General features: G+C 58.1%; 1 protein-coding gene across 1 annotated transcript in view; it reads left to right on the plus strand.

The window, feature by feature from the left end:
* Positions 1-8,055, plus strand: part of SOX13 (SRY-box transcription factor 13) — a 43,285-nt gene extending 35,230 nt beyond the window's left edge. Inside the window, exons 8-15 of the mRNA XM_032466940.1 lie at positions 364-478; positions 2,756-2,841; positions 3,057-3,205; positions 3,633-3,756; positions 3,862-3,958; positions 4,285-4,428; positions 5,301-5,517; positions 6,132-8,055. Coding sequence (XP_032322831.1) covers positions 364-478; positions 2,756-2,841; positions 3,057-3,205; positions 3,633-3,756; positions 3,862-3,958; positions 4,285-4,428; positions 5,301-5,517; positions 6,132-6,408 — 1,209 coding nt within the window. The 3' untranslated portion in view covers positions 6,409-8,055. The remainder of the gene's footprint in view (positions 1-363; positions 479-2,755; positions 2,842-3,056; positions 3,206-3,632; positions 3,757-3,861; positions 3,959-4,284; positions 4,429-5,300; positions 5,518-6,131) is intronic.
* The last annotated feature ends 3,803 nt before the right edge of the window (positions 8,056-11,858 follow it).

Raw genomic sequence — 11,858 nt, forward strand, 5'->3', positions numbered from 1 at the left:
TGGGAGGGCGGGAGGTTGAGAAGTTGACAGGTATTAGGGACAGGGAAGGAGAGGGGATGTGGACTAAGCAGAAGCACTCAGGCCTGACCCTACGGAGGGGGCTTATTTCTGCCCTAGCCCCTTCCCCTTTATTCGTCCCCTTTTTTCAAGGGCAGGGCCTAGAGCATCTTCCTCCCGGCTGGGACCTGAGGCAGGAAGACAGGAGCCCATGAAGGGGCGTGGGGTCAGCTGGATCCTTTGGAAGACTGTCTCTGCCCCAGGCCTGTGTCTCTCATCCCTGGGTCTGTCTCCTGTGTCCAGGGCCGACACAGCTGGGTAGCTGGTTGACCCTCAGGGACTCACACAGGGTTTCTTTGCCCCCAGCAGGTCAACATGCCTTACGTCATGATCCCAGCCTTCCCCCCAGGCCACCAGCCTCTGCCTGTCACCCCTGACTCCCAGCTGGCTCTGCCCATCCAGCCCATCCCCTGCAAACCAGGTGAGTGTGGGAGAGGGGAGGGCTGCCCCGAGGTCAGGGAAGGAGCCCAGAAACTGCTCTCATCCGCAGATGTGCAGTGTGGCCTTTCTGGGCCTCCGCTTGGAATCTGTCTAGTGGGAGAATAATCCCTTCTTTCTGAATTTCACTGGGAGAATGAAGAGAAATCACACTTAGAAAACCATTTAACTGCTTTCCAGATGTAAGCAGATGTCACCAGTCTAGGCCTAGTCCCCCAGTTCCCTAATATCTTCAATATCTTGAACATTAACTGAGATTTATACATCTCTTGCTCCTGCCCTGACCTTCTGCGCCGTCACTGAGACTCAGCGACCACGACCGACCACGTGTCAGGTGCTGAGTGATTGCTGGGCAGCCCTGGGGGTGAAGACATGTGGACTTTGAGCTCAAGTCTGGGGAGAGAGAATGAAGGATACCAGTAGCCGGGGCATCTGGGAAGGCTTCTTGAGGAGGTGCCGCTTGTTGGGTCCTGGGGGAGCAGACTTGTGAGGGTGAAGCTGGGAGCTGAGGGTGGAGGGCCGGGGAAAGGGTGGTCCAGGCAGGGGCCCCGTGGAGCTGAGGGCAGCACAGGGCAGGGTGGTGGGATGTGGCGGGGGAGGGCAGTTGGGGCTGAGCATGGACTTTAGCATTTATTTTGTACACTATGGGACACGCACGAATGTTTCAGTAGAGGACGCGTTGCACACTGGCTGGAGGTGCTAGGAAGCAGAGGGGTACAGACCTGTTGAGGGGATCCAGCCTGAACTGAGGCAGTGACAGTGGGACCGAGGCAGAGACAGAATCGTTAGGCTGTGATCCTGGACTCCTTGTGAGAGGCCCTGGGGGCAGGGCAGAGATGCCGCCTGGAATTGCCCCAGGAGGGGAGCAGCTTTCAAGTCTCCCTGCTCCGTGGGAGAGAGAAGGCAGGGCAGTCCCATCCAGGTGAGCACCTATGGGTCCACCAGCCAGGCCCTCGGGCCATGGGCACAGTTCATCGATCAACCCCACTGACTCCAGGGTGAGGGGAAGGAGAAACACAAAAACGAAGGAAGTCAGGCCCTACTTTGAAGGAAGCTTCCTGTTTGAGGTGAGGGAGTGGGGACTGGGAAGGGGGAGGGGTGCAGGGGAAGGACAGGTTACGCAAAACCATTGCAATGCTAGGTGCCTGGAGCCGAGCTGCTGGGCTGAGGAGGGCCCAGGTCTGGTTGGGGGAGGGGGCCACATGCTTTCCAGACAAGGGAGGCAGGAAGCAAGTTGTGGAAAACCTGGACTGGCTAGGCTCCACCTGCTTCGTTTGCTATAGAATCCTAGTAAGCAGAGGCTGCAGGCTGCCAGACGCCCCACCCCCGCCCCAGGCTGAGTATGAACAACACCCCTCTCCTGCCCACAAGCCTCAGGTGATGCCCAATTGCCTACAGCCTAGGGTCCGAACTCCCGAGCGCAGCCCTCACGGGCCCACCGCATGCCAGTCTCACTCCCCACCTCTCGCTCCCACACCCGCCGGCTCCATTTCCACCTGCCCACCTGCCACGCTCATTCGCGCCCCACCTCCTCCAGGAAGCCTGCTCCAGTCACCCCAGCTGAACAGAGTCCTCTGGCATGCCACCCTGTAGCGCCTGTCACCTCCGGCCATGTGGTCAGTGGTTTGTCCACATGGCTTATCTCCCCCCCTCAACTGTCAAGTCCGTGATGCTGGGCCAGCTTGAGGGACAGTGAGGTAGGCTAGGTAGAGCAGAGAGAGTGCTGTGTAGTGGGGAAAAGTCTAGAGAACCCGGAGCTCTCAGATCTTGGTGCTCCCATTGATTAACATTGTGGGCACCCATGTAACTTCTCCCGGTCTCAGTTTCGTGACCTGTAAAATGGGATGATGTACTGAGTACCTGTTATATGCCACACACTATCGTGAGATAGTGCACACGAGACAGGCTACACCACAGGTTGCTGCTTTTGTACCCTGCACATAGTAGGTACAAAATGCAAGTGTCCGCAGAATGAATATGCGTGTACCTGTTCTCACGTCACCAGTGGGTTGAAATTCCGTGGTCCGTCGGTCGGGAAGGGCAGGAGCTGGGTGAGGAGGCCGATCAGTGTGCGGGGCGGTGGGGGCCGAGGGCATGGGAGGTCCCCAGCAGCGCTCTGGGGCTGGGAGGGCAGTGGTTGGAAGCAAGCTGCGCCAGCCCCTGGGCCTCTGCCTGCTTGGCGCTGCTGGGACCTCGTCAAGCAGGGTGTCTGCTGTTCTGTGCTCATCCAGGACTTTTCTCCCTGCCGCCTTTTCCACAGTGGAGTACCCGCTGCAGCTGCTGCACACGCCCCCCGCCCCCGTGGTGAAGAGGCCTGGGGCCATGCCTGCCCACCACCCCCTACAGGTACCGCCCCACCCACTGGCCCGCGGTGGCCGAGGGGACCCTGGGGGGCCCTTTGCTCTTGTTCACATGCTCCTTCTGTCTTCTTTTCCTGTGTCTCCTGGGCTGTTCTGGGTCTGTTGTCTCCTCTGTCCCTCTGTCACCATGTGTCCCCGCTGTCCCTCTGTGGGGGGTCTCCTTTGGTGTCTCTCACCCTCTGGCTTCTGGGTCTCCCTCAGGAGCCCTCCCAACCCCTGAACCTCACGGCCAAGCCCAAGGCGCCCGAGCTGCCCAGCGCTTCCAGCTCCCCCAGCCTGAAGATGGGCAGCTGTGGCCCCCGCCCCCCAAGCCATGGGGCCCCCACGCGGGACCTGCAGGCCAGCCCCCCCTAGCCTGCCTTTGGGTAAGGCTCCTGCACCTCTTCCTTCAGCCTTCTTCTTGGGGAGAGCCAGGGGGGCAGGAGATGGCCCTGGCATGTCCCTTCCCCCTGTGGGTTACAGTTTTTGTAAAACAAGGGGTTAGACCTCCTCTCTCCAACCCCCTTCAATTTCAGCATTCAGTGTCTCAGAAGATCCCCTCCCTCCTTCCCCCCACCGTATCTGACTGGGCACCCCGCCATCAGGGATTCAGGCCACTGAGTTGCACAATTTCAGGGGTGGTTTCTCACTTCTAGTAGGAGTGACTGGGGATGTAAATGGCGCCCTCTAGGGGACGTGCAGTGCAACAGAAGGGAAGGGGGAGCTCCAGCCCAGGGGTGGCAAGGCATGAACTGGGTCAATCCCCTCGATAACCCCTCTTTTCCCTTTTTTCGCTCTCCTTCTTCCCATAGGCTTCCTTGGTGAAGGGGACGCTGTCACCAAAGCCATCCAGGATGCCAGACAGCTGCTGCACGGCCACAGTGGGGCCTTAGACAGTTCCCCGAACACCCCCTTCCGTAAGGTAGGGGCTCCCACTCCCCTGTGCTGGGACAGCCAGCTGGAAGAGCGGGGAGGGGAGCAGGGTGGCGCAGAGGGGCTGATGCACAAGCTACCCCTGTCTACCCAGGACCTCATTAGCCTGGACACATCCCCAGCCAAGGAGCGGCTGGAGGAGAGCTGTGTGCACCCGCTGGAAGAAGCCATGCTGGGCTGTGACGTGGATGGTGAGGGCCCCGGGTACTGGGCTGATGGGCAGGAGGGCCCACCTCTGCTTCCCCCCAGGGCCAGGGTGGGTCAGGTCGTGTTTCCAGTCCCTGGTCTCCCTTAGTCTGTCTGTGGAGTCCCCTTATGTGCCTGTCCCTTGTCTTGTCTCTGGGTCCCGGGCTAGGCGTCTGCTGATGTCTTACTGCTGGCCATCTGTGGCCCCTGTGGGAGCCTGCCCGCGCCCCCTGGTGGTCAAGCTGGACGTGTCTTTTTCTGCCGGCCTTGGAGGGCTCTCCTCACCCCACATCGGCTGCCCTGCCTGGCTGACTTCTCCCCTGCTCCCCAGGCTCCCGCCACTTCCCTGAGTCTCGGAACAGCAGCCACATCAAGAGGCCCATGAATGCCTTCATGGTGTGGGCCAAGGACGAGCGGAGGAAGATCCTCCAAGCCTTCCCAGACATGCACAACTCAAGCATCAGCAAGATCCTCGGTAAGGGCGAGCGGGTGGGGGCTCTGGGGGCTCTAGGTGCTCCAGGCGTCAGAGTCCAGCAGAACCTGGTGGCGGGAGCCAGCTGGGTCTACTTGGAGCTTGCTGGAGATAGTCCACGCCATATTGAACTCCAGTGGAATCATGGGGTGTGAGAGTCAGGCAGGATGTGGGGTGGCTGGGTCCTGGGGTCTTGTACACTGTATGGCTCTCACCCGAGAACTAGAGGAGGGGGAAGGGGAAGGGAGTGTGTGTGTGTGTGTGTGTGTGTGTGTGTGTGTATACACATTCTTTGGCCCCACTGATCTCCCCTAATTGTTCCCCTGCTTGCCCTGACCCTTGGAGCTGGCTCTGGCAGGAAACAGGAGAGATGGATATTCTCGGGCTGTCAGTAAAGAAAGGTTTTTAAAATTACACGTCCTCTTTGGGGAGAAATGTAGGCCAGGACAAGTGGGGCTAGAAGAGGGCGGTTGTTTTCAAGCCTCAGCTCCTCCAGTGTCTACACAAGCCTCTTGCTTACTGAGGCACCAAGCATTTTGTCCTCAGGGAGCTCTCGGCATTGCTGCGGCCTGGTGGCTACTCTTTGGTTTGTGCAAATCATGCAGACCAGAGGCCACCAGTTGCCAGATGGTCTGGTATATGGGTGGGTGCTGTGTCTTAAGCTGGCAGTTGGATACGCTTATACATGCCAGCTTCATTCATTTGCTCAGCACCACGGAGCACCCACAAGGGGCCAGGCCCTTGCTATGTGTATGTGCGTGCATGTATGTCTGGGGATCAAAACCTTCTCGGGGCCTCCAGGGCCTGCAGGGGACTGGGGGGGGGGGTGTCGGCAGAGCCCAGTGCTGACTGCCCGCCCCCGGGCACTGGGCCAGGCTCCCGCTGGAAGTCCATGACCAACCAGGAGAAGCAGCCCTACTACGAGGAGCAGGCGAGACTGAGCCGGCAGCACCTGGAGAAGTACCCCGACTACAAGTACAAGCCGCGGCCCAAGCGCACCTGCATCGTGGAGGGCAAGCGCCTGCGGGTGGGCGAGTACAAGGCTCTGATGAGGACCCGGCGCCAGGATGCCCGCCAGAGCTATGCGACCCCGTGAGCAGGCCTCCCCAGAGGCTGTAACTGTGTGTGTATGAGTGTGTGTGCGCGCATATGTGTGTGTAGCTTTTGTGAGCGGTGGGGGTTACTGTGTGGCTTGGCCGTGGGTACGTGTGCATGGGTGTGTTGGCATCATCTGTGTGTGGCTGGGCCCGTGTGTGTGACTGTGTCTATGGTAAGCACCTAGTGGCTCAGGAATTGCTTCGTGACTGAGTGACCGTGAGGGACAAGCGTGTATCTGGAGAAATGTGCTTGTGGGTCCCCTTTCTGACAAACACAATACAAATTCAGAGGTACTAAAAATCGAGGTACGTGTCTTACAGAGGATTCCTGACCAAGGATCTTAGTGGATTCCTTTGAACAGGAAATACCCTGGGGCATTTGAAATATACAATTTCCAGATATTGGATTCACACGCGATCCTCCAGGACTATCTGGCCCTGGGGCTGCAAGCATGTGTCAGTCTGTAGCTGACTGTGAATTTGCCATCAGGGCGCAGAGCGTGTGTGTCTTGAGCCCAAAGGATGTGAGGTGGGAGGGCACGCCCTGAAGGGGCGCGGAGGGGAGCAGGGTCAGGCCCCCTGTAACCGTGCGTCTTTTCTGCCCCGCAGCCCGCAGCCCGGCCAGATGCAGATGAGCGCCTCGGAGGTCCTGTACCCTCGGGTGGCAGGCGTGCCCCTGACACAGCCCCTGGTGGACCACTTTGTGCCCCGCAGCCTGGACCCGAATATGCCTGTCATTGTCAACACCTGCAGCCTCCGGGAGGAGGGCGAGGGCCCGGACGACAGGCACTCGGTGGCCGATGGCGAGATGTACCGGTACAGCGAGGACGAGGACTCGGAGGCCGAGGAGAAGAGTGACGGGGAGCTGGTGGTGCTCACAGACTGAGCCCAGCTGGGTGGGCCTGGCCTCCTCCCTGGGGAAGATCTGGCCCCAAGCCAGTGGGCACAGCCACCACACTTGGCCTATGTTGGTACTTGGACTTGGGCATGCCCGGGAGATGGGCACAGCGTGCATCTGTAGATACATTCATGAGGGGAGATGCCCCCTCCCCACCACACCTGCGGGCACACCTGAGGAGCTGATGGCCTCGGGGGCAGGTCCTGCATGGTGGTGGTGGGCCGGGCTGGCTGAGCTCCGTGACCCTTGGGGCTCATGGCCAGGGGACACTGGATGACCTTCCCTTCCTGCAGGTCTGCCCACCCTGGGGGTATGGCAGCTACAGACCTGTCCCCCTAGGGCTACATGCTTTGCTTCCATTCTTTCCTGGCTGGACCAGCCATCATGGGACCAACATGTCTCCCCCTCCACCACAGCACCCCAGATCGCTCCTCTAGCACCAGGATCACTTTGTACTTTGTGCAGAAAGGTCTGGCTGTCCTGTCTATCCTCTGCCAAGCCTGTCATGCCTCTGGCTGCTGTGTGTGCAGTGTGTGCATGCGTGTGTAACGCATGTGCGCACGTGCCCATGTTTTCATCCGTTCTTTCGTTGCACAAGATATTTATTGAGTGCCCACTATGTGCCAGGCACCGGGGCTGAGTTCCTGTGGGTGTCTCTTCATGCCATTCTCGCTTCTCCAGGGGGCTCTTTCTCTGCTTCTTTGTCCCCTAATTGCTACCTCTTTGTCAGTCTGGGTGTCTCAGGTTGTGTGTGTCCTTGGTGCATTTCTCTCTGTCCTTGTTTCTCTGCAGGGCCTTTTTGTGTCTCTCCCTTCCTCGGTGTCTGCCCTTGCCCCTTTGATGCCCACAGGATCTCTGAAGGCCCCTGGTCTGCCCTGGGCCCCCTAGCCGTCCTGACCTCCCCTGCTGCCCCTTCACTCCCTCCCAGACTCAGCCTGTCAGTTCCCAGGGAGCCATTTTTAGCTCCGAGCAGCCTAGGAATGTCCTCGGCCTCTAAGGGGCTCTGTCCTGGTGCCCTGGCCCCTGGTCCCAACCTGAGTGCCAGGAATGGGGTGGGGGGGGCAGGAGGACGGATGGTGCCCCCTTCCTGTCAGTGACAGAAGCCCTGGAGAGCAGGGCTCTCGTGGCAGCTGGTCTCCACGTCTCCCTTTTGAGGCTGGGGCCTCCCCATTCCTGGAAGAGATTGGTGAGAAGACTCAGGCTTCATCCCCTTCCACACCGCTCTGCCCGCTCCCCTCCCCTCCGCCACTCCACACCGGGGAACCTGCCTCCGCTCCTGATCCCTTCCACAACGTCTTTCCCTAAGAAAATCAAATCCCGTTGGCACCTGACCCCAAAGATCCAGAACAGCCCTGGGGTCAGGGTGGGCGGGAACCCCGAATCCCCCAGGGACAGATGTGGAGCCTGTGTCCACCCCCCACCTTCTCCCCTTCCCTTCTAGTTCCCAAGCCCAACTTCTCTCCAGGCTGTTTTTTTTTTTTTTTATTTTTATGACTGTAAACATAGATAGTGCTTTATTTTGTTAATAATAAGATAATGATGAGTAACTTAACCAGCACATTTCTCCTGTTTACACTTGGGGATTTTTTTTTGTTTTGTTCTCTGTTGGCGTAATAAAGACAGACCATTTCAGAATCTGGCCCTTGCTGGGGGAGGTGGGGAGCCGGGAGGCTGGCCCAAGTCCAGAATTCGTAAATGTGCCACCAGCCCAGGCACCACTGCCCCCTGGTGGCAGCTCTGGGGAACTGCAGGCATGGAGCCTGGGAGGAAACATGAAGGGAGGCCCAGGTCAGATGCCACCCCTGCAACCCACACTCTAAGATACCACCCCTATTTCAAGGAGGTGAGCCAGACCTCACCACAAAGTGCCCACCCAGGTCCTAAGAAAGAAGGCAATGGTGAGAGGTGAGAGCACTGGAGTAAGAGTCAGGAAGCTTTGGTTCTCCCCAGGACTAGACGCATGGCTTTGTGTGTGTTGGGGTGGTGGTGGTGGGGTATCATGTCTCCCCTTTGGTCCGCATTGTCTTCATCTGAAAACAAGGAGGTTGAACCTTTTACATGGCCTTTATCCTCTTTTGGAGAAGGAGCCCTTTGAGAATCTTATGAAAGCTGTGGACCCTCATCCCAGAAAGGGGCACACAGAGACACCATGAGCCCATTTATGAGGCCCCCAGGATACTGATTAATGAAGCAGGCTCTCTATGTGCTTCAGGGCTCTTTGAAGCAGGATTTCAAAGACTTACACATCACACTAGGAGAAATAATAGTGCATTAGACCTGAAAGAGCTGAAGAACAGACTGAAACTCTCAAAACGCAGCAAGGGTTGATAAAAGACCAACTCTCATGGCTAAAAAATTAATGCCATGAATATGGAATGAGGGCAACAAAGCTGAACAGTGGGTGTGAGAGAGACTTGGGTTGAATTAACAGAAGCATGTGTTAATAACAAGGGAGGTGATGGGCCAGTATACACCACACAGTCCTGGTCTCAAGTGCATCTTGCTTGTCCTAGGCCCTTCAACAGAGGAGGCCGCTGTCACACTGAAGGGGCCCAGAGGCAGGCATCTTGTACGGAGGACTAGAGGGGCTGGTGGCCCATCCACTAGGCTGGGGCCAGGGATGTTTAGTCCGGAAAAGAGGAGACTAGGGGAGGGCAGAAAGGACAAGATCGTGAGGTGGACAAAGCTGTCAGGTGAACAACACATAGATACTCGATGTGGCTCAGAGGGTAGCACTAGCACTTGGCCTCTTTTTCTCTCTAATTGAACTATTGTTGATCACTTGGCTCTTGGTGAAAATCGCATTGGTCAATATTTTTGGCTTAACATAAAAAACCTTGACAAAGATGGTCAGAAGTGGTAGAGAGCTTCCCAACACAGGAAGTATTCAAGCAGAGGCTCTTGAATGCTGGAAAGGGGATTTCTAAATTGGAGAGAGTGGTGGTGAGAGAAGGTAGGTGTGGTTGACTCCAGGGCCACAAACTTGGGAGTAAAGTCATTTCAAGAATTAGGGTCCCGGCTTTTTGATCTAGGGAGCGTCCTGGCTGCTAGTCTTTGCTGGTTTTCCCCAGCCCAGCCTCCCAGAGCTTTGAGCCTCCTCTCCTTTGACCTCTCCACCCCAGGTCTCTGGCAGGGCAGTGGCAAGTAGCAGAGCCCAGCTTCCTCGTCCCCTCAAGAAGACACAGGCGGTCCCTGGGAAGAGGAGCATGGCTGACTGGCTCCTGCCCCCTAGTGGCCACAGGGGAGAGTTGCTCATTTCAACGTCGCTGCCCATCTCTGCAACCCTCTAGTCCCCACTACCTTCCCGGACTGTGTTCCAAACCAAATCTGGGCAGTCTGGTCAGGACACTCCCAGCCAGGTTTGTGTGGCCTCTGCCAGTCCGGAGCGCCTCTGACTTCCCTATTCCCAGGTCCTCTGTGGCCTCAGGGGACCTGAGGCCAGTACTGCCTCTCTCCCACTCCAGCAACCCTTGTCCTGAACTTACTCCAGCTGCTGGGACAAGAGTCACATGCCCTGCATTCCCTAAGGGCAGGAATGGCTCTGCCTGGGGAACCTGTGGTTGGTGCCCTGCAGCCCCACCCCCCTGGCCCCAGGAGAGGCAGGACGGGGTCAGGTGGGTTGAAAGGCCAGGAACAGAGCATCTGGGACATTACTAGGAAGGCTGGGGCATGAGCTTGTCCTTTGTCCTCTCTGTGCCTCTCTTGTGGAGGCTGAGGGTCCGAGCCCTGCAGAGATGACCCTCTGCCCAGGAGCGCTTTGGCCAGAGCAGAGTGTCAGACTCCTCAGAGTCTCCAAGGCCTGGTGCTGAGCCAGATGGGCCAGGGGGCTGGTTAGTCTGGGAGGCAGTGAAAGGAGAGATGGTGGGACTCTGGGTTTTGTGGGGGAGGGGTGTGCCTGAACTCCCCAGCCCCCCTCCCTGCCCCCACCTGTCCACTCCCCTGGAGAACTGGGGCAGTGAGGACGCTTTCTCAGGCAGGCAGTGGGATGGTGCCTGCAGTGAGCTCCTTTGGTGTGGGTGGTGGCTGGGGCTGTAGGGGTACACCTGCGAGGGGTCCCTGTCCCAGCCATTCACTGCCCACCACTGCACCACCATCTCAGTGCTGTGACATCAAAGCCCCAGGAGGCTGGAAATGGAGCTGCCTTTGCAGTGGTTATTTCTGCCCTCAGCTCCAGAGGTGGGTCGGAGAAGAAACAAGGAGGGTGACCCTGCCATTTAGTCCACAGGAAGGCTGCACCCATGACCACCTGAACCCACAGATGACTCTCGGGGCCCTACCTGCCCAGCCGTGGCACCGTCCCTATGCTGGACTAGACCTTTCCCCCATGTCCCCACTGGCACCCCTCCTAGGCTCGATACTGCTACCCACCAGGGGCCTGGCCTCCCTGGATCACCATGACCTTGAAGAAGGCCCCAGCTGCCTGTGCCAGCTCAGCTCCAGCGGTTGCCATGGCACCCTGGTACTTCTGCAAGCAAAAGCCAAACAGCCAGAGTCCACCTGGCAGGCAGCTGCTCCTGTTGCGTTGCTACCACTAAGGGCACCGGGCTCCTTCTGGAGGCCCTGGAGGCAGGGGCTGCCCTGGAGGTGAGCCTGAGCTGCTGCAGGGGTGCCCCACTCACCTTTGTGCTTCTGCTCTCCCTTCCCTCTGGCCTTCTCAGAAGGTGACAGATTGGTTCCAGAAATCCCCCTTGCCTGCTCTCAGGCACAGCAACCCCTCATCCAACTCCCCAACAGCAAGGAGCCAGAGAGGACCCAGGAAGAAGTCCTGAGGACTTCTGTTCAGGGTCTTACTGGTCCATCACTTGGGGAGGCCAAGTTCTTGGAATCCACAGCCTGGTTCCCTCTAAGCTGTGCCTTCTCAGGGTCAACTTATTCTTGCAAAGTGGTCAAAAACAGAGGAGCTATGAAACTACCATCCCTGTCCAGAGCTACCCCAAACCAAGAACCCAGGCCCTGGGAGCCAGGTGCACGGAGGGTGTGGTGGAAAGTGTGCAGCCCAAAGGGACCCCAGAGAGGAGGGGCTGGAGCACCCCTCCCCACACCACCGCAGAAGAACTAATCACACATCCAAGTCGAATCCTCACCATTGGCGCTCAGACAGAGTGGTCCATAAATGGCCATTTTTAATGCAGAAAACCATGATAATTTACAAATGAATCATTTTATGGGCCAGAGCCAGGAGGGCCCAAGAGGCTGTGAGGACAGAAAGGAGGGGAGGCCCCTGAGAGTCTGGGGCAACAGCTCCTCCAACACCTTCACAACCCATCCTGCCTGGGCCCCAGCACACTGGGCAAGCCCTGGATGTCCCTGGCCCCTGCCCTTTGACCCCTACTAGTCATTCCCAAGTCGGGGGACCTTGGGTCAACTTCAGGACAGAAGGTGGACATGGAGAGACTGTTCCTTGGAAGTGAGGGCCTGGAGGGCAGGGGAGGGAACGC

This window comes from Camelus ferus, chromosome 23 (assembly GCF_009834535.1).
Source record: "Camelus ferus isolate YT-003-E chromosome 23, BCGSAC_Cfer_1.0, whole genome shotgun sequence".
NCBI lineage: Eukaryota > Metazoa > Chordata > Mammalia > Artiodactyla > Camelidae > Camelus > Camelus ferus.